At 43.0% G+C, this 22,710-nt stretch overlaps 2 protein-coding genes across 2 annotated transcripts in view; one reads left to right on the top strand and one right to left on the bottom strand.

The window, feature by feature from the left end:
• Nucleotides 1-2,995: 2,995 nt before the first annotated feature.
• On the top strand, nt 2,996-7,501 carry LOC103360575 (actin-related protein 2-A-like). Its single transcript, XM_008286370.1, has 7 exons — nt 2,996-3,163; nt 3,915-4,044; nt 4,584-4,720; nt 4,880-5,029; nt 5,250-5,395; nt 5,494-5,626; nt 6,430-7,501. The coding sequence occupies exons 1-7, from the start codon at nt 3,011-3,013 to the stop codon at nt 6,598-6,600; spliced, it is 1,020 nt and encodes a 339-aa protein (XP_008284592.1). The 5' UTR covers nt 2,996-3,010; the 3' UTR covers nt 6,601-7,501.
• Nucleotides 7,502-9,344: 1,843 nt separating this feature from the next.
• rin1b (Ras and Rab interactor 1b) overlaps nt 9,345-22,710 on the bottom strand; it is a 15,426-nt gene continuing 2,060 nt past the window's right edge. The window contains exons 5-11 of the mRNA XM_008286369.1: nt 21,270-21,436; nt 20,814-21,089; nt 20,100-20,640; nt 14,459-14,767; nt 14,006-14,137; nt 12,911-13,080; nt 9,345-9,668 (exon numbers count right to left, since the gene is read on the bottom strand). Coding sequence (XP_008284591.1) covers nt 9,345-9,668; nt 12,911-13,080; nt 14,006-14,137; nt 14,459-14,767; nt 20,100-20,640; nt 20,814-21,089; nt 21,270-21,436 — 1,919 coding nt within the window. The remainder of the gene's footprint in view (nt 9,669-12,910; nt 13,081-14,005; nt 14,138-14,458; nt 14,768-20,099; nt 20,641-20,813; nt 21,090-21,269; nt 21,437-22,710) is intronic.

The raw sequence follows: 22,710 nt of genomic DNA, 5'->3' as shown, positions 1-22,710 counted from the left end.
ACAGAACAAGAGAGAGAAAGAGAGAGAAAGCGAGAGCGACCATCCATCTCCTCCTCCTCCTCCTCCTCCTCCTCCCTCCTTCCTCCCTGCCTCCCACTCACTCCTCACACACCGACTCGCTCAGGTCCACGGCGCCACCTCTGGTGAGCCGCCGCATCTTGCTGAAGTCGTGGTCGGTCCTCAGGTAGGAGAGCGAGGGGCCTCCCTCGCTGTGGCTGGCCAGGTCCTGGGGCTGGGCCTGAGGCGGCAGGGCCCTCATCTCGCCGCCGCTGCGCCAGTACAGGGTGTATTGCTGCGGGTCGGACACTCCGAAGGTGGAGGCACACAGCTGTGCCAGGGCCTGGCTCGTCTCCCCGGCTCTCCACTGCAACGTCCGCACAGCGCTCCGCTCCCCGTCCTGGAACAGTATCCGAACGCACCTCTGCAAGGAGGGAGGGAGGGAGGTGGGAGGGGAGGAGATAGAGAGAGAAAAAAGAGTGAATATATACTGTATTCATGCAAAACAGAGGTCAAGAGGCTTATGGAGTGAGGGCAAAAGAGGGGGAGGAGAGAGAGATGGAGCCAGAGGAGGAGTGAAAACTGTGCGAGCACACAGGCTGATAATCCGCTACAATAAATGAGCCAAATTGATGTTTATAAAAGAAATTGCCTCTAAAACAAAGCTTCTTCTTCCCACACACAGGCAGCGGATCCAAGAGTTTTATATGAAAATCATCTTCCTGATATTGCTCTTTTCTCTGTTGCATGTTACAGCTTCATTGACAAAGTCCCAGCTTTAATCCATTACAGCAAGTCTGCGTCCAAACTCATCAAATCTCCTCCATTGGGCTCAGTCTACTGTGGTGCTGCTGCTGCTGCTGAAGTTTTCTCTCTCGTGCACTTTAGTCCAAACAGAAACTTTTTGACATTTCCAGAAGAGCAAAAAGCGATCAAACACAAATCTAACGAGTCGGTATCAACAATTGCCACTTTTCAAACACTTAAGCCATTATATAATGTCAGATTCAGCCACCTACAGACGCCCTCACAGCTCTCTGTAAAGCACACACACACAATGAAAACATACTGGACTAAATCCTTTTACCAAACATCCAACCTTGAGGAACCAGAGAGAATCCTCTTCTTTGCCACACACAAACACAAACACACACACACACACACACCAGCAGTCCTACCTGCACACACAACTACCTCCCCCAAAGCACACACACAGATGCACAAGTGGCCACAAAGGCTCTTTAAAAAAAAAGAAGTAAAACACACACACACACACACACACACACACACACACAGTAGCAATTACAATCAACAGGTCTCCCATCATCAAAACTTACAGAGTCACTGAGCTCCTCGCTGTCCGTGTGCATATTGTGTTTGCCTGCTTCGATGGGTAGATGCAGCTCAATAAATTTCATGTTATCTGACCGCCCACTTCTTCATAGCACTTGGCTCACTGATCCCCGCCTGTGTCAGTGGAAAATCTGGCTGCCGGGTGAGTTAGATCGGCTATTTGAAGCCAGGAGAGGCACCACGTGACGAGACAGAAACGTTGTGGATGACAATGCCTTTTTTCCATGGCATCTGGTGGACCGTTGTACCAATCTGGGGCCAGGAGGGTGATAATAGGAGAGTGTGGATAAAAAGTGTGTGTGTGTTCATCCAGGCGTAAGCTGGTGGCCCCAGATCAGCGGATTACCTCTAAAAATGTCTAAAAACTAATCCCCTCAAATGAATTTGAAACGTGTTTGCACGCAAAGAAGGGAAATCCAGGTGTGTTGTCTCACTTTAGGTGTTTGACCCGCTGGAACATCTACACTTTTTTTCTTGACCTCGAGAGCATTCAAACGCGATCCTCAACTTCCCGAACAGCAGCAGCAGCAGCAGCAGCTGTGGCAGCAGCATCTGAGATCAATTCTGAATCAGATATGGGCCATTGTTGCTCATTCTATCCAACCTGCCGGAGTCACAGATGTAGGACAAAGTGATGCTGCTCAGCGCGCATCGCCATCAGTATAATTAATGTACTGTAATGTAATGTCTGACCTCTTTGGATGGATTATCGCCTTGTTTATGTGTCTTTTGCACAATTTGAAAGACATAACACAGGTTTTGTGACAGTTTGATTCGTAGAAAGAGCTTGTGGTTGATTCCTAGCGGCTTAGTGATTCGCAACTTCTTGAAGTCCCGGATAAGCTGGAGCTTAAACCCACAATATCATGGCAGATCATTTCAGGTACATTGTCAGCTGTAGACTTTTAAAAGCCTTGTGAGCCGTGTAAACACTTTGGATCACACATTCCCCTGTGCTACAGATGCAATACAGGTATACACGTGGAAATGTCAACTGCAAAAATCCTGTTTCACACAGCTGAGACCTTTCTTACAGTCATAAACTAAGCCAAGCTGACCAGATGCTGACTGTAACTTCATATTTAGTGTACAAATAGCAAGAAGCTTCTGGGATTCTAACCTGCTGGAAGTCTTTCTGTGTGGAGTTTGTGTGTTATCCCTGCTCCTGTGTGGGTTTTCTTCCTACAGTCTAAAAAACATGCATGGTGGGCTAACTGGTGATTCTAAGCTGTTCATCAGTGTGAATGTGATGGTTGTCTGCCTCGCTGTTAGATTCCTCTTCCCCCTGAGAAAGGCTCCATCCCCCTGTAACCCTCNTGAGTGGCTGCTTGTGTGAAGGGAACAAACCTTGATGCATTCAAGAGACATCACACAACATGATGCTTTTTTTAAATGAAAAATATGTTGATATATTCTAAACTATATATCAAATTGGTTCTTGTGTTGCTTTGTTTGACGAATTAATCCAAACAAAAAAGACAAAAACCAAACTGTTCCAGTGGTAAACCATACAGTACATGACCCCATAACATAAGAGAAAAAACAAACATTTCCAGTCCTGAACTCTGTTTGAAGATAAATTCATGTGTCCTTATATAAAGCAAACAAAGTCTGACTCCACAAAGGCTAAAAACCTCCCGATCTCTCCCTCCAGGACCTGATGGTGGGGGACGAGGCCAGCGAGTGTCGCTCCATGCTGGAGGTGTCCTACCCCATGGAGAACGGCATGGTGCGCTGCTGGGACGACATGCTCCACCTGTGGGACCACACCTTCGGCCCCGACCGCCTCAACATCACACCGTCAGAATGCAAAGTATGAAACAGATGTGTGTGTCTGAGGGAGTTCCTATAGAAAATATCCAAATTAATATCCAAAGGTTGCATGAAACACACAAGTACAACCTTAGAATGGAAGCTCGGCAACATTAAGGAGTTTCGTGTTATAATATAACATGAGCTAAGACAAAAAGTCTTTTGCACCATTACAGCCGATCACGTTCCTCACAGCTATAGAAAGGTATGAATCCCAAAACACCATTCCTCATACAAATTAGCAGTTTATATAGTAAAAATCTTAAATGTGCCCCCAAAATGGGTAAAATACTATGATGTGAATGCTATGAATTCCTAAGGGCTGTAAAATCTTGCAGGAGTCATACGTAGATGAACCTGCAGAGACATATTTACATGGTGAGAAGGAAAACAGCACTGATGAATAAACAGAATCATTCATAATAAACACAACAAGATCTGTAAAACATAACTTTTATTATTAAAGTTTCATTACATCCACCTGGACCCTGTCAGAAAATTAGATCCTGCAGGATTCCAGAAGCAACTGCAATGAAGAAAAATCAATGCAACATCACTGCATACACACATTGCAAAAGTTAGACAATATATGCAAGAGTCTGTTTTAAACAATATGAAAGATGTTTTCTTTTTTTTTTTTGCTGTAATCTGAAAGAATTGCAAGCACAAACATTTCCTGCCTGAAATAAGTATCGCACAAACAAAGAATATAGAATATTACTGAGCTGTATGTGTTGATTTGTCTTCCTGAGATCCTGCTGACCGAGCCGCCCATGAACCCCAACAAGAACCGCGAGAAGATCGCAGAGGTCATGTTTGAGAAGTACCAGTTCCACGGCATCTATGTGGCCATTCAGGCTGTGCTCACGCTGTACGCGCAGGGTAAGGACAGGGACAAGCTGCTGATTTTACATTCAGATTCATATGTAGTGGACTAAATCCTTTGTATTCTGGGGTATAGAGTCACTCAGTTAAGTGACTCTAATAGAATGTTTATGAGATGCTGTATTGTCGTACTATATCTAAACGTTATATCTTACTGCCTTTATACCGTATAAATGTTGTAGATTGTGCTAGATCAAGTAGAGGGATGCACAATATGCCTTCATATTTATTTATTGTTAAAGCTATGTAAAGATTCATAAGCTTTATAAGTGTAGTCTAAGATTAAATTTGTCATTTTGTTCCATATCAATACTAAATATTTTAGAAAAATCTTATCTGTAAATACTTGCCGTGAATGAAAAGCATAAAAGCAAAAAATATGTTTGTCTAACAAACCTAACTTACGTAATGAGAACAGATAATGTTGACTAAACATAACTTTATGTGCAACTGATGCACTTTTTGATGTTAAGTCAACACATTTTTTTTTCTTCTTCAGTGAACAGTGAAAGTGTTAATCAATGTTTTACCTGCAGGTTTGCTTACCGGTGTGGTCGTCGACTCGGGAGACGGCGTCACCCACATCTGTCCAGTGTACGAGGGCTTCTCTTTGCCTCATCTCACACGAAGGCTGGACATCGCAGGACGGGACATCACGAGATACCTCATTAAGGTGAGCTGAGAAAAGCTCAGTGTTTGGGTTGTAGGGCCTGAATAACTGGACAAAATGTGAAAATACAAGAACGATTTCACTACATCTGTAAAAATGAACATTAAAAAAACTGTTCTTTAAATTCTTGATTCGACAAGACACTTTTTATCTTCCTGTTAGCTCCTGCTCCTTCGCGGTTACGCCTTCAACCACACTGCTGACTTTGAGACTGTGCGGATGCTGAAGGAGAAGCTCTGCTACGTGGGATACAACATTGAACAAGAGCAGCGTCTCGCCATAGAAACCACCTACCTGGTGGAGTCGTACACGGTGCGATGAGGAGCAGCATCCTAGTTTCATTTTACTCCACTTAAAAAACAGGAAAATCCTTTACATAGACTGCATAGTAATTGTTTAATCATCCTGCAGCCTCTCACATCCATCTGGTGACATTAAGTAGAGTACTCCTCTCCAGATTAGGAACCACAGGCCTCATGTGTTCACAATGCAAAAAGCTCCATTTAAAACTTGGTTCCTCTCCCTGGTGCAGCTCCCTGATGGCCGGCAGGTGAACGTTGGCGGAGAGCGATTCGGGGCCCCTGAAGCTCTTTTCCAGCCTCACCTCATCAACATAGAGGGAGCCGGAGTGGCCGAGCTGCTGTTTAACACCATCCAGGCCGCAGACATCGACCTCAGGTCTGAGCCTCTTCCCTGCCCTCTGGAATAAAGCTGCACAACGCCAAGCGTCTTATTTTATCTGACAGAAGATCTCTGCTGTTTGTTTTCTTGTGCAGAGCCGACTTCTACAAGCACATCGTTCTGTCAGGAGGCTCCACCATGTACCCCGGCCTTCCATCCAGACTAGAACGAGAGATCAAGCAGCTCTACCTGGAGAGGGTGCTCGATGGAGACGCTCAGAAACTATCCGTAAGAACTTCTAAAGGAGTCTTCATTTATCGAACAACAGCACAAAGCAGTCTGTGTTTTGTATGAGAGCAGCACCAGGGTGTTAAATAAGGTGTTACACAAGGGTTCTGTAATACCTTTTGCATAAATGTCAAACACTGTTAATGTCATCAGTTAATGTCACATAATACTCACTCCATTAATTTAATAATTGTTACATGACATTTATTAAACAGGTCTTTTTGTAACAACTTAATTTGACAGCCTGAGCTTAAGGTCCGCTTATGGGCTTGTTTTGGAGCTTTTCGCCGTCTCCTATGATCCTCTTTAGCAGATGGAGGTTCCTCAGTTGGTTGAATAAACAGATGCTCAGACACCTGCAGCACCTAAAAGCATGACGGCTGACAAAATAGTCTCAGACCTCGAGTTCAGTGTTTTGAAGCTTTTGGGTGGAAAAAGAGGCAGGAACTTAATAGACCTGCACATTCTGGAGGAAGCAGTGGGGTGAAGTTACATCTAAACCACTTCAAAGCAGATAAATGGGGTTTGATGCACAGAGAGGAGTTTTTAGGGGTTTAATCAACGACTAAGTGGACCTGAAGCTGTAGTTGTTCTGCTACTGTTGTTTCCAAATGCAAACTGTCTCAACATCTCCAAGGTCCCAAATGTTAAACCCAAAGCTAAAACATAACATTTTGTTCTAGTAATTTATGTTAACTCAAATATTTGCTTGCAGTGACGCAGCAACATGAACAAGAAAATGCGTTCATGTAGAAATGTGTTTTAAAGACCTCCCCTCATTTTTTCATTCTTCGCCTCTGCAGAAGTTTAAGATCCGAATTGAGGACCCTCCCAGACGTAAACACATGGTGTTCCTGGGCGGCGCGGTGCTGGCCAACATCATGAAAGACAAGGACTCCTTCTGGCTGAGCAGAGAGGAGTATCTGGAGAAAGGCCTGGGAGTGCTGCAGAAGCTGGGAGGTGGAGTCAGATAAAATACGCTGAAATAAAACATGATCAAATAAATACAGACGAAAAACTCAAAGATCTGATTTTTTTTTTTTCTTCAACTTTACTATCAACTCCTCACCTCTTAGTCTCGCATTCTGGATAAAAACGTCAATTTATCGACTCTTTTCCGTCTCTGTCAGTGCTAAAATGTTTTTTATATATAGTTTTGTCAAATAAAAATACTACACAGATTGTTACATATCCTCAAATGTGAGATTTCTTTTTCAGTTTTTAATCAATTGTATTGTACCAAAGTAAACATTTTTGGATATTCTAACATTTTCTTTGAATAAAAAGTAGTTGATTGATAAGAATTTTTTTTTGATCGATTTGATGATTAACCTAAAAAAAAATCTGCCAAATTCATATTAAAAGCAATTTTTTGGCCCTAAAATCTCAATCTATTCACCTGTTTGTGACGTTCAACAAATAGATGATGTAAAAGGTGATTTATTTTGCAATATTTCTGATTTGGTGAGAAGACCTCAGATTCACATTGAAACTTTTAAAATATATATTTAAATTGAGTCTTGATTCAGGTTTCGGCAATGCTGATAAGGCTTTAGGATGGAAAAAAAAGACAATATTTGGGTGAAATTTTACTTTCAATAACTTCTGGAGTGACTCTACCTCCACATTCTACCAATTTAAAGAGTGCCCTGAACTTTTCTTGTGTAAAAATATACTGGAACTAACAAAAAGAAAATGTGAAATATTGCCCATTAGGGTAGATGTCATTCCTCTCATCCTACTGTAAAAGTGAATTTTATTACAACATACTGTTATTTCTTGTTTTTAGAGAATATCTGTCAGTCACATATAATTATTTTTAAAATAAGTGCCATTTTTTAAACATGCTTTTGAATAAAGATTAACATACATGCAGATGCTGTGCTGTCATTAATGTGTTAATTCCTAAAATTTTCCAATATCAAATGCGTAGAATTACCAAGATAAGAAACCAAACGCTCCTGCAGAATAAACAACAAATCTGAAAGTGACTAAAATGACGCCGTTGGCATTTGCTGCCATCAAGTGGTTGATTTAAGACACTCACAATCCCACTGTGGTACAAAAGTGGATGTAACAACACAGATATTGCATTTTTTATTGCGATACTGAGTTACCTGACAAAAATACAGTAATGTGTTTTTACACTGAAAAGAAATAGTGAGCTCTCACAATGAACACATGCTTCACGCACACACACACCACATTCGCAGAACCTTCACGTTAAATGAAAAAGCATGCAATAATGTCCAAAACACGTCATAGTTCCCAAAGTGAACCTCCTCGGCCGATTGAAAACTCCAGATATGTCGAAAATCCATACTTAGGTTTGATATCTACCCAACAAATTGAACAATTAAAAGTTAGTTTTTAAATACACAATATGATAATCGATAATGACACTGAGTTTGAACAGTCAGTTGATAGTGATGACTTGCAGCAGGAGGCACCAGAAGCTGGTGACGTGTACATTTACATTCTACCAGTCACTGTGAGGTGCTGGTTTACTGGTCAGACTGTCCTCTCAGTCCGCTCAGAACACAAAGTTATCTTACAGTTCGGCCAAGAGAAACAGTAGAACTCAAAAGCGGTGAGTTGAAACGTGAAATGAATGCAGTTCTGAAAGGATTAAAACTCTGACACGGAAAAAAGATTTGAATACATTCGCAAGTCATTAAGTAAATCTGTTGCAGGTTGTCTCGGTGTGTCGATGTGAAGTGCTTTTTCTTTTTCTTCCTCACATGGTTTTAAAAACAGAGAGCTGATGCTTTTCTATCACTTCCCTCCTACTCGCCCATTACTCCACCTGCCAGCGCCATTAAATAGCAAAGCAAGGAGGAGAGGCTTTTTTTTTCTCAAAAAAGTAAAAATAAATTGTCTCTGTGGGTGATTCTAAAAATAAACAGCTGATTTAAAGCTTCCCTCAAGCTTGAAAAACCTGATTTCCTTCAAAGTAAACACCTGTTGTCTATCAAAATGGCCTCTTAGTCGGTTTCTTTATGTCACTTTGGTATTGAGGTTTGGTCTTGGCTAGAACACGTCTCACCTTTTTGACAAACTGTATTCCAGGGGGCACAGAAAGGCTCGTGTCCCCTCCTTTAACAGCATAGTTCCATCCAAAGATCTGCAGACTTTTACACACACAAGTGAAGTAATAAAACATCCAAGTGTCTTTTAGATTTTGCCCAGAACTATACTGTGAAAGGGTTACATCAGCACGGTGGACAATTTGCCTTCTCGTGTGCGTTCAGGAAGTGATTTTGTTTCCAGGCAACAGTAGTCTCACAGAATTTGTCTTTGGATTTGAGCCTCCTCACGTTTGAGTGATGTAATCCCTTCATGGTATAACTCTGGGTTCATGTTTCAAATAACAAATTCCATTTATTACACATTTTCCATGTCACAAATAGTACACTCCTTTACACTAGCAGCCACACTGAGTGGTACATAGTACAACTTTTGGCAACAGTCCCTATGTTGGTCCTGCTCTGCTCTGCATGTTGGTCCGTTTAGGGAAGAGTTTACCGATCAAGGTCTGCTCCTGGTCTGGAGAAGGGCTGTAGTTTTTCACAACAAGTCCTGACCCACGACGAGACACAACACACCGCCGGAGAGAAAGAGACAGAACAAGAGAGAGAAAGAGAGAGAAAGCGAGAGCGACCATCCATCTCCTCCTCCTCCTCCTCCTCCTCCTCCCTCCTTCCTCCCTGCCTCCCACTCACTCCTCACACACCGACTCGCTCAGGTCCACGGCGCCACCTCTGGTGAGCCGCCGCATCTTGCTGAAGTCGTGGTCGGTCCTCAGGTAGGAGAGCGAGGGGCCTCCCTCGCTGTGGCTGGCCAGGTCCTGGGGCTGGGCCTGAGGCGGCAGGGCCCTCATCTCGCCGCCGCTGCGCCAGTACAGGGTGTATTGCTGCGGGTCGGACACTCCGAAGGTGGAGGCACACAGCTGTGCCAGGGCCTGGCTCGTCTCCCCGGCTCTCCACTGCAACGTCCGCACAGCGCTCCGCTCCCCGTCCTGGAACAGTATCCGAACGCACCTCTGCAAGGAGGGAGGGAGGGAGGTGGGAGGGGAGGAGATAGAGAGAGAAAAAAGAGTGAATATATACTGTATTCATGCAAAACAGAGGTCAAGAGGCTTATGGAGTGAGGGCAAAAGAGGGGGAGGAGAGAGAGATGGAGCCAGAGGAGGAGTGAAAACTGTGCGAGCACACAGGCTGATAATCCGCTACAATAAATGAGCCAAATTGATGTTTATAAAAGAAATTGCCTCTAAAACAAAGCTTCTTCTTCCCACACACAGGCAGCGGATCCAAGAGTTTTATATGAAAATCATCTTCCTGATATTGCTCTTTTCTCTGTTGCATGTTACAGCTTCATTGACAAAGTCCCAGCTTTAATCCATTACAGCAAGTCTGCGTCCAAACTCATCAAATCTCCTCCATTGGGCTCAGTCTACTGTGGTGCTGCTGCTGCTGCTGAAGTTTTCTCTCTCGTGCACTTTAGTCCAAACAGAAACTTTTTGACATTTCCAGAAGAGCAAAAAGCGATCAAACACAAATCTAACGAGTCGGTATCAACAATTGCCACTTTTCAAACACTTAAGCCATTATATAATGTCAGATTCAGCCACCTACAGACGCCCTCACAGCTCTCTGTAAAGCACACACACACAATGAAAACATACTGGACTAAATCCTTTTACCAAACATCCAACCTTGAGGAACCAGAGAGAATCCTCTTCTTTGCCACACACAAACACAAACACACACACACACACACACCAGCAGTCCTACCTGCACACACAACTACCTCCCCCAAAGCACACACACAGATGCACAAGTGGCCACAAAGGCTCTTTAAAAAAAAAGAAGTAAAACACACACACACACACACACACACACACACACACAGTAGCAATTACAATCAACAGGTCTCCCATCATCAAAACTTACAGAGTCACTGAGCTCCTCGCTGTCCGTGTGCATATTGTGTTTGCCTGCTTCGATGGGTAGATGCAGCTCAATAAATTTCATGTTATCTGACCGCCCACTTCTTCATAGCACTTGGCTCACTGATCCCCGCCTGTGTCAGTGGAAAATCTGGCTGCCGGGTGAGTTAGATCGGCTATTTGAAGCCAGGAGAGGCACCACGTGACGAGACAGAAACGTTGTGGATGACAATGCCTTTTTTCCATGGCATCTGGTGGACCGTTGTACCAATCTGGGGCCAGGAGGGTGATAATAGGAGAGTGTGGATAAAAAGTGTGTGTGTGTTCATCCAGGCGTAAGCTGGTGGCCCCAGATCAGCGGATTACCTCTAAAAATGTCTAAAAACTAATCCCCTCAAATGAATTTGAAACGTGTTTGCACGCAAAGAAGGGAAATCCAGGTGTGTTGTCTCACTTTAGGTGTTTGACCCGCTGGAACATCTACACTTTTTTTCTTGACCTCGAGAGCATTCAAACGCGATCCTCAACTTCCCGAACAGCAGCAGCAGCAGCAGCAGCTGTGGCAGCAGCATCTGAGATCAATTCTGAATCAGATATGGGCCATTGTTGCTCATTCTATCCAACCTGCCGGAGTCACAGATGTAGGACAAAGTGATGCTGCTCAGCGCGCATCGCCATCAGTATAATTAATGTACTGTAATGTAATGTCTGACCTCTTTGGATGGATTATCGCCTTGTTTATGTGTCTTTTGCACAATTTGAAAGACATAACACAGGTTTTGTGACAGTTTGATTCGTAGAAAGAGCTTGTGGTTGATTCCTAGCGGCTTAGTGATTCGCAACTTCTTGAAGTCCCGGATAAGCTGGAGCTTAAACCCACAATATCATGGCAGATCATTTCAGGTACATTGTCAGCTGTAGACTTTTAAAAGCCTTGTGAGCCGTGTAAACACTTTGGATCACACATTCCCCTGTGCTACAGATGCAATACAGGTATACACGTGGAAATGTCAACTGCAAAAATCCTGTTTCACACAGCTGAGACCTTTCTTACAGTCATAAACTAAGCCAAGCTGACCAGATGCTGGCTGTAACTTCATATTTAGTGTACAAATAGCAAGAAGCTTCTGGGATTCTAACCTGCTGGAAGTCTTTCTGTGTGGAGTTTGTGTGTTATCCCTGCTCCTGTGTGGGTTTTCTTCCTACAGTCTAAAAAACATGCATGGTGGGCTAACTGGTGATTCTAAGCTGTTCATCAGTGTGAATGTGATGGTTGTCTGCCTCGCTGTTAGATTCCTCTTCCCCCTGAGAAAGGCTCCATCCCCCTGTAACCCTCCACAGGATAAAGCGGGTAAAGCTAATGCGTGGAGTCTTTAGGAACTTGCCCTTTACACCAGTACCACAGAAAAGCAGCAAAAAAGCAGCACGCAGCTCAGAGGCTGTGTACGAAGCGCTTCTTGACCTTGTCTGAGATACTCTGAGAGTGGATTCACAAAGTACACAGACCCATTCAGTGCGAGGCGTAAAATTATTTTGAAACTCTGAGTGTTACAAAGTGCACAGTGGCTTTAAGAATTGTGAAATGGAAAAAAAAAAAATATGAAACTACTAAGAGTCTCCCTAGAGTTGACAAAACGGACAAGTCCTTGGTAAGGAAGGACATCAGAAACCGAACATTCACTTCAACAGAAGCAAAACTTAAATCCCGTAGAACACCTGTGGGGAGACCTGAAGCGGTTTCAAATGCTTCTCATTCAATTTGAGAAGGATCTGCGATGAATAATCAGAGAAACTGCCAAAACTCAGCTGCTCACAGCTTGTATGACCAACACAGGAAGACCCAAAGCTGCAAAAGCTGTCAGAGGAGGTTCTACAAGGTATAAAGCTAAAGAAGAATAGATATGAGTACTTGTTTGAATGAGATATCAGTTGTTGATTTTTAATAAAAAATTTCTAAAAATATGTTTAAAGAGTTTCTGAGTTTGTAAAAAAAGGTACATTTTTATCAAGTTTTGAATCCACTCTATGAACAGTGAAGGAGAATAAGAAACCTCCAGTGAAAATATTCCATCCCACTGTTTGTTTAAGGATATTTCAGCCTTTAATCCACCCTCAGCCATCTGCAACTTTAATCTACTTTCTTTAAATGAAATAGTTCATTCACATAGACGTGTCTCGCTGCATAATGAGCAACTGTCCACACATCAATCAGCGTTTCACACAGGGCAAGTTCTGTGATACGCTATAGACTAAATTACTCCATAGCAAACCCACACAAAATGCTACCAGTGATTCTGTGGTGTACTGCTACAATCAAAGCAGCTGGTGCCTACTTGGCTCTGCTGATTCTCTTTTTGTCTCTGGGCCTCTCGGCTCCGTCTGCAGCTCCACTCCTTCAGCGCCTCCTGGGCCTCCGGCGTCAGGCAGCCTGAGATCGACTGGTCCTTGTCCAGGCTCTGGATCAGACACAGGCTGGCGTACACACTGGTCAGGTAGTACCCACCTGGAGGCAGGAGAGGTGTTGGACAAGGAAAAATCATTAAAAAAAACAAAAAAAAAAACACTAAATCTAGCACCATTCATCTTTTCGTTCAGCTTATTATCGACTGTTTTGTCATTTAACCACTAAATGCATCACTCCTGTTTACCAGCAACAAATACAGAACAGAGGTATGAATTAAAATAAGGTTTTCCAGAATCAAAAATGATCTGTTTAATTAATCTAACCGGTAACTGCTTTTAATTTGCAGGAGTAGTAATAGTCTAGACAGACAGCAGAATATGATTACACTATTTTTAGACAAAAAGCAGGAGTAATGCAAAAAGTAAAATGCGAAGCAGCTCTGTACTAATATCACAAAACCTACTTGTGTTTTTAACGGCATGGTGGTATAACTACGCGATACGAGGAAGTAAACAAATACCGAATTGTGCTTATTAGCCACACAGTTCCAATGTCTTTTTGCTGTCGATACACTGCTAACATAGACCACAGAACTGTACTAACCTATGTACTATTTACACACCTATACACATGAAGTAGTCAGTGGAGAAGGATAACAAGCAAAAACCTAATTTGTCAGAAGCACCTGATAAAGTATTCCATCAGTGATTTGTAAATGGCAGAACAGTGGGTTTAAAAAGCACATGAAAGCTGCACTGCACTGATGCTGTGAAAGTCTCATGACAGGTCAGGTGAGCCCACACCTGTCGTACAGCTGGGTTTTGTGTAGGAAGGTTGTCGCGTCTTTTACACACATCATACTAGATTTATCAGCGCTGTACTAGGTTGTTAATCCTGCCCTTCCAGAACTAGAAAAAACAGTTTGGTGTTGGTTTAACATATCCATGTCCTGGATTCTGGGAAATCTTTGCAAACTAAACACACAGCACAGCTCTTGGATGAACAAGTATCAGTTTGGTCATACCCTCTCCTCCGAGCCAGGAGGGCTCCAGCAGCTCCATCATGTATTCCACCTCTATCAGGATGTGAGGCCTGCTACACTCCACGATCACGTAAGACAACGACGGCAAGAAGTCATCCCAGCTCACTTCATGTCCTGTGAAGGAAGCACGAAAAGGACAGCTAGAGAAGAGGGTGTCATCAGCGTTTTATGGCACAGGAAGCTTTTGAAAGTGGCAAAACACTCGTCTTTCAAAGACTGTTGACCTTGAGTCTTTGTTTCAAGCAGCAAAAGTAATTTTTATCAATGTTACAGCAAATCTTATTCTAATATTTTCACAGTTAATCTTGTCTTCTGCTGCAAAACCAACTCCTGACTGATTTCTAATACACCCTGCAAACCAAATCCACACAAAACAAATAAGATAAACATTCAACGTGACTCTGAAGGCTTCATTTTGACTGTGCAGCATCTCACCATGTAAGGACCCCATGGCCTTGTGGACACACTTGCACACTTGCAGCAGCAGCAGCACTTTGTCGATGGGGGAGTGCGTCCGCTGCATCAGGATCAGCTTTTGCTTCACCCGCTCCACCTCCCGGCTGTCTGGGACGCCCGTCCGCACACCGAGCCGCTCCATGGCGGCGTCCCCTTTCAGATGGAGCATGTTCTGGGTGAGACACTGGCTGGAGCCGTCCTGACTGTGCAAAGCGATCAGGGCTTTCTCAAGGTGGGACTTCAGAGGCCGGAGCACACAGGAGAACATGGCCCGCTCCAGGGCCAGGTCTGCAGACAGAGGGAGGGAGGACGTCAGTGTTTGGGGAAACTGACACCTACTCTGGCACTGATGCACATGAGATGAACTAATTCTGGGATATTATGTGTTTTTTATTCCTTATTTTGGTCATGTGCAGGTAGTAAAACATGTCTACGTATCTAGAGCTACTGGCAAGAGGCCCAGAAAGGTATACTCATCACTACAGTCAAGTTAATAGCGTGCCAACGATGAAACCGGAAACGTGCTTTCACTTTAGAAAACACTTAAGTAATTGCGAATGAATGTTGTCTTTTGAAAGAAAGATTTTTTTTTTGAGCAGCAGTCACTAAAATTGTACCACTGCACATCAGTTTTTGTTTTTAACTCAAGTGTGATGTTACTCCTTTTTTAAAAAAACAAAAAACAAAAAACAAAAAAGTGGGGAAACACAAAATATATACATATAGCACCAACAATTATGTACAAGTATTGTACTTAAATACATGTATTTTGGTGAATTACAACACTAGTCATCCTTGAAAAATTGCCTTCTCACCTTGTTATCCGACTTTATAGTCACAATACATATAATATAAACATATATATATTTCTGTTTTTGTTTTTTATTCAGTTAGTTTTTTGTAAGCTCCCCATACCAGTAGACATCATCCATCTATCCATTATCTATACACCGCTTAATCCTCACTAGGGTCATGGGGGGCTGGAGCCTATCCCAGCTGACTCAGGGGGAAGGCAGGGGACACCCTGGACAGGTCACCAGTCTATCACAGGGCTACGCTTAGAGACAGACAACCAAGCACACTGACATTCACACCTACGGACAATTTAGAATCACCAATTAACCTCGACATGTTTTTGGACTATGTGGGAGGAAGCCGGAGAACCTGGAGAGAACCTGCATGGGGAGAACATGGAGACTCCATGCAGAAAGATCCTGGGTGTCCTCACCGGGATGCGACCTTCTTGCTACCAGGCAACAGTGCTAACCACCGAGACACCTTGCAGCCCCCAGGAGACATCAATATAGAGAAAATTTCCAGCAATAGCACTCATTGGTTTAGATTTTTAAATGAGCTCACCCACATTTTCTCCAATCTCACTGTCGGCTTTCAAATTCAAGTTGACACTAATGTTCATTAGAATCTTCATTTATGATAGACAGATAGATAGATAGATAGATAGATAGATAGATAGATAGATAGATAGATAGATAGATAGATAGATAGTACTTTATTGATCCCATCATTCACACTTGCACGTGTAGTTTGACAAGTTAAACTAAAGAGCCCAGTCTTTTCCATTGAACAGAAAACCACTCTTTAGCATGGACTTTGTAAGTTTTCAGACCTTTGCATGTACAAAACGGAAATCCCAAAAGAAACATAATATGGGCCCTTTAAATGAAGTGTAATATGGTGCGATCCACAAAAAAACAAATTCATGGATTTGTGGAAAAATTCAGCCATCACACAAGTGCTACAATGCTGCAGTTCCTTGAATAGCCACTTGAGGTTGGCTCCAAAACCAAGTCAGTCCCCACAGATCACCATGTTAAAGCAAAGTTTATTATAGTTAGTTTAGTTTACAGCCATACAAAAGATCATTTTGGTTATAACATCTAATTTCTGAAGGCTGTGCATGGGGTGAATTTGTATATTACTCAGCCGTTGAAATCGTATTAAGGTTCAAAGTTATGCATAATTAAAGGCGTGGCTGCTTTGAGTGACGGGTGGGTGCAGTCACAGGACGCTTAATGGCACACAGACGTTTGCATGGACCGCTTCAGCTGGGAGTTAGGAGGAGTCAGGCACCACCAAAGTGGCCACCCCACCCCAGGAAATCTGTTGTAGCATCTATGGATGACATCACAGAGGGTTCCCCCATCTTTAAACATCGTCCACAGCTTTAGAATTTCTGAGAGTCAAGCTAGATTTTTTCCCCCATAACCTCGTCCTGATTCTGTTCTCAGCAAAGAGAAAAGCATCAGACTCCTCAAGCCACTTTTGGAAAGAAAGCAAATATGCATATTTCTCCAAATGGCAAACTCCTCCAGTAAACCCTCTTGCTCATACAGTCAGAAATGCTGTTTTCTTAGTCCCCCAGAAGCTAACATTGTGGAGTTTTTTCTGGCCTGGCAACAGTAATACACAAACTCGTGTACATGTACAGCACACATGCATGCGTGCTCTCACACGTGGAAACGCACTCTGTGATTCTCCTGCAGTCAGTGGGCAGTCCTGACTAAGTGGGTAACAATTCTCCAGCGTACTCTGTTTTCCACTCATCATCAATATCCTGCTCTCCCTCCTCTCCATCCTTCATGCTTTCCTGCAGCATAATCCCCCAACAACTCCCCTCATTTACCTTACTATATCACTCCCTCTTGTGATCAATCATTCACACCCTCCGCCCTCTGGTTCTCTGCCTCCCTCCCTGATCAATCCCAGCATCCCTCTCTTTGTTATGAGCTCTGGAGGGTAACAGATTACATGTAATGTGATTACAGCCTGGCTGGCTAGCCCTCAAAAAGCTGTTTGTTTTTTTTAAGCCGTTACTCAGAGATCTGTAACTGATTACATTTTCAAAGTAACCTTCCTATTTCTATCTCTCACTCCCACCCTCCCCTGAATCGTGCTGCTCTTCAAGTGAGCGTGGGACTGTGATATCTTTTTATGATAAACGAGGGGGAGAAAAAAAAAAAATGCAAATGCCTCCCACCGACGCAATGCGAGATAAATCAGAATCGCAGCGCAGGAAGGAAGGAAGAGAGGACGGAAGGCAGCGGCCGACCACTCTTCCCTGAAGCCTCTGCACAGCCGGGCAACCATCCGTCATCACACATTTACACACAAACACACCTGCGAGCGCACACTCAGCCACACACAAAGCAGGCCAAAAAAGAAAAACCTACGCACAGGACTGTGTCAAAAGATCTGACTACAATCCTTCCAAAGTAACACCCTGCGATGTCTTTACAATAATCGCACTTTGAATGAGATGGATGTGAGTGCGGGCGCGTCGGGCAGGGCTTTCCTAATGCTGTTTTCTAAATACCAGAGACAATATGAGCTCCAGTGAATGAGGCTCTACCCCCCACGCAAACTACTTTGTGTTGACAGTGCCTTTCACTGGAGCCTGGGCAGCCCACCATTTATCAGAAAAGGCTGTCTGTTTCCATAGACCTGCGTCCTCTGGCACTGTGTCTATTGAATCACTGTTTTCTAATAGTACAGTTTTTTTTTTTTTTTCTTCACATCTCTCTGTCTCCTCCAGTCCCTCGCTGCACTCACCGTCTCCTCCTTTTGATGCGATAAACTAATCCTGCATGTATATGAGAAATTCACAAGGTTGAAGATATTGAGCTCAGTCTGTGTCGCAGCACAGTCAGATCGGTTCAATCAAATCATTCACCGAGAGACACAAACTTACTTTGAGCTCCTCTGTTGGGGAAATCTAAAGAAATGAAGTGCAGACACGACAGGTGGACACTGTGCACTTTTTAACCAGCAGATATCTTCATTAAATTTCCTCAAGTGAAAAAAAAAGAGACGAAAATCTGAACACTTCATAAAGTCATTATATTCACATATTAGAGTCAAAGGCTTTTGTCGAGGGGATTTCAGATATCACTTTCATCACTCCATTATTCAGAAACTACTGTAAACGGCCACAAAGCACATCCTGTGAACAAAATGTCACATAAACCAGGCTATTAAAGGTATATGAACAAACCCGTCTGGAAAAACCTTCAGAATATAGATTGAAATAAGAGGGAATATGGAAAAATATCTATTTTGAGGGAAGAAATGTATCGTAACTGCAAACTACAGACATAAATAGCAAAAGTTTAGTTAAATAAACACTTAATTGTGCATTTTGGATTATATTTCCCTATAAGTCTGAAAGTATACTTGTTAAAGAAGGAAAATGTCCCAAATTCTCAGTATTGACCAGTGCATGTAAACATTGCTTTATCCTGTTTCCCTTTCTTCTAGCAAATTAACAGATCTTGAATCATCCATCCATCCATTATCTATACACCGGTTAATCCTCACTAGGGTTGCGTGGGGCTGGAGTCTATCCCAGCTGACTCAGGGTGAAGGCAGGGGACACCCTCAACATGTTTTTGGACTGTGTGGGAGAAAGCCGGAGAACCCGGAGAGAACCCACGCTGCACGGGGAGAACATGCAAACTCCAGAAAGATCCCGGGTGTCCTCACTGGGACGCGAACTGGCGAACCTCTTGCTGCGAGGCAACAGTGCTAACCACTGATCCACCTTGCAGCCCAGATCTTGAATCAGAAAACTGTAATTCAACGTAAAATATGTAACTAAGTACTTTTACTCAAATGCTGTACTTAAGTGCAATTTTAAGTTACTTGTACTTCACTGGAGTATTTCCATTTTATGCTACTTTGTACTTCTACTCCACTACATTTATTTGGTGAAGTTTATTTCATAATTAATTTGGAAATTTAGTTTAATAATAAAAAAACATAATGAACAAATAGATTACAAGTACTTCTTGGTGTTTATACTTTTGTAGTTTTACTCAAGTAGGAATTTGAATGCAGGCTTTTTAGTTGTAACGGAGCATTTAACCTCTGTGGTAGAATGTTTCTATCACCACTGCTGGCTTCAAAAGACGAATCGTGTCTAAAGAGTAAAGCTAATGAGGACGGGCCTTAAACCTGCATTCTTTCCAGTGACCAGCAGGGGGAGACTCCTCTGGTTACAAAAAGAAGTTAGATTGAATAGAAGGCTATGAGAAAATGGTTCTACTTTTTATTTTGATCTTTTTCTTTTAAAAAAGTTCCAAAGTATATGAACTTGATCACTAGTTTTATTTCTCCTTCAATGCATTTTGTAAATTTTGCTTCCATTTAGAGGAAAACAGATGATAAAGCAGGGTGCGTTTAAGAGTGTGGCTCACTTTGATTGACAAGTTGCTGCCGTATATAATGTCCTTGAGTTCTCAGTCAGATCGTCATGTCTGATTTCAAACGAAGATGGTTAAAGCAAGGCTTCAAAACGAGAGTCCACAAACCAATGGGTGACGCCACAGTGGCTACATCCACTTTTATATACAGTCAAAAATCCTAATTTACTTTTGTGTAAAAAAAAAAAGTAAAAATTGGATGTGTATGTCCCTTAAGTTGTGCCTGATGATAACACCTGACTCATAAAATTATTTCTGCTTTCAAACCAGATTAGCCTCTGCTAGTCTCCTTAAATTAAATTAAATGAAGGTTTCAAATGATGGTTTGATTATAATGTAACTTACACTGATGTGTCCAAGAAATGTGTATCGACACGTTTACCAGGTTCCTATTTGTTTACCTTTCTCGTTCTCTGGAACCAGGGTTTCAATGGGAGGCTCCAGCTCTCCGCTGTCCAGCAGGCAGCACTTTGCCTGGGACAGAAAGAGGCGAAGGCCCTGCAGAAGCTGCACAGAGGTCACACGTGCTGAGGAAGAGGAGGATGATGTGGAGGTCAGGGATTTGAGCACTTCTCTCTGCTCCAGGAGGAAGTCCTGAACCGTGCCCCCGAAGATCGAGCGCCTGTCTCTGGACAGCTCCTCCACCAGTCGAGTCAGCCGCTTGTCCGGAGCAAAGAAACACACAAAGGCCTCACTCATACGATGCAGCCCACCACGGCCACGGCCACGCACCAGCGGCGGACGCTTGTAGGTGTGCATCTGGGTTTTGGTCATGCTTTCTGGATCTGAATCTGAGTCATTGTCCTCGTCCATACTGCTGAAGGAGCTGCTGCTGTCGAGCTCAGCCAAAGACGGAGCTGCGCGACGGTCCCCAGCCAGAACCGCCACCTCAATACCTGTGTCCTGCCGGGGCTTTGGAGGCTCCTCCACCTTGGCAGGTGTCTGGAACAGGAGAGACGTTATTATTTTACATGAGATTTTTTTGTCATGTGTGAAAACATTTTTATGAATTGCAAAGTGATCTGAGACAACATGGTGTTAGTCTCAGAAAACAGTCTGCTCACATGAGTATAAGCATGGTTTGAAATGAAGATAAAGATCGTAACACGCATTACTTGCGGCACATAGACAGACATTAGGTCGTCTTCCTCTGCTGACCCAGGCGACACAGCAGGGGTTCTCCTCAGGATGCCTGCCCCGGCGTGAACTCTCCTCTGAGGGTTGGTTTGGAGTCTTTCTGACCCACCAGCTTGGTCCTCTGACAGGGGAGGTGAGTAGGAGCCAATCCCTTCCAGGGACAGATTCATGGAGGACTCGGAGAGCCGGAGCCGCATGCTGCGCTTGAAGCGGTGCCGTTTATTGGAGGCACTGTGGTTTGTGAGTTGTTGCTGCTGTAAAAAGAATTAAAAAGTGGATTCAGCACCACACTTTGAATTGTTTATTTTTCTAAAGGAGATGAATAAAGTCCACGGTGAACACTTGGCGTGTTCACAAACAATTACATGCTAAAAAATGACCAACAGGGGAGTCTGTCAGTGGGCTCAATGAACCACATATCCTTCATTACTGACCTTGCTGACCTCCAGCTGCAGGAAAAGCGGGTTGATGAAGCACACTTTGCCTTGTTTGCCTCGAGTCAGCAGAGAGCATTGGGTCTGGGCCTGGCTGCTGCTGGTTGATGCAACTGGCTCCACTGGTCCGTTTTGGAGGTCCGAAGCACTCAGCGGACTCCAGAAGTCTGTTAGAAAATCCAGGCGAAACGACAGAGTTTAAAATTGCTGTCTTAAGGATTCAATAATAACTTCAGCTCAGTAAATCGATACGACAAGAGCAAAACATAAAGTTCCTCTCAAAAGCCGGAGGCAGTGAAGGGATTGTGCAAAAACTTTAATTAATACATTCAAATCTACACCAAGAGCCGTGATTTGTAACTTTTATGGCACTTCACTTGGTTGAGAGCTAAAGGAGAAAGTAAAAGCAATAAGCAATATTTAAATGACACACATACTGTATGTTTTGTTTTTGCTTCAAGCTGACTAGAGCAGACTGGTTTTGCAGAACCATGATGAGAAAGAGTCTGGTTCTCATTTTTAGCCATCATGAAGTCACACCTCGCTCTCTCCTACTGCACTGCAACAGTACATGTCACTGTGTTAAAATAGATGCAAGCTGGCAGCCACCACTTTAGTCACTTATTAGCTTATTCTCTCACATTTACAACTTTGGTTTTCTGTCACAGATCTCCTCGTGAAAATATGTTTGAAGTCGTTGAAGCTCATTTACTGGAGATAAGTCACTGTACATGTATGAATATGTGAATGCACACTGCATCATCAAAGTTAGTGCAAATCACCCTGATGGGAGACAAGAAGGTCTGTCACATATTTAATGGCAATTCAGTTAAACCAACTGATAAACTTTAATTAGAGACACAATGCTGGCAGAGTTTAAACTCCTAATCTGAGTAAAGTAGCTAATATTATTTCGAGCAAACGACAGAAATCATTTTTTGTTTTCTTTGATTCTCAGGTGACTAAACAAGATCAGTCCACTTCTTTTTTAAAAGGCTTAGAAAAGTTTATCAATGCCTTTCTCTCTCACAGACTCAAATACTGCAGTGCATTTGCAAAGATACCTGCAGTAGTGCACTTTACCAAAGTACAAGCAGGCAAAACGTCCAAGGACTTGTGCTGATAGAAAAGGCTGCCCTTCACTGGGTACCAGTGAGCTATAGAATTGATTTTAAGATTTTATTGCTTGCTTTTAAAACCTTAAATGGTCCTGCCTATATGCTCAGTCTGCTTCCTGTGAGCCTGATCGTTACTTGAATTCCTCCGACAGCGCTTTTCTCAGGCTTCCTAATTCTAACTTCTACTTACTTTAATCAGTTTGCTTTTCCTTATTGTATGGCAAATGTTTTATTTATTAAAATTACTTTATTATATCTTGTTTTGATCATAGCTTTTGGTACTAACTACTTTTAGGATCAGTTGTTTTTATTATAAATCAATG

This window comes from Stegastes partitus, unplaced genomic scaffold, assembly GCF_000690725.1.
Source record: "Stegastes partitus isolate 25-593 unplaced genomic scaffold, Stegastes_partitus-1.0.2 Scaffold453, whole genome shotgun sequence".
Taxonomy (NCBI): Eukaryota; Metazoa; Chordata; class Actinopteri; family Pomacentridae; genus Stegastes; species Stegastes partitus.
Note: the sequence above shows the minus strand (reverse complement) of the source record. Positions and strands in the feature narration are given on the sequence as shown.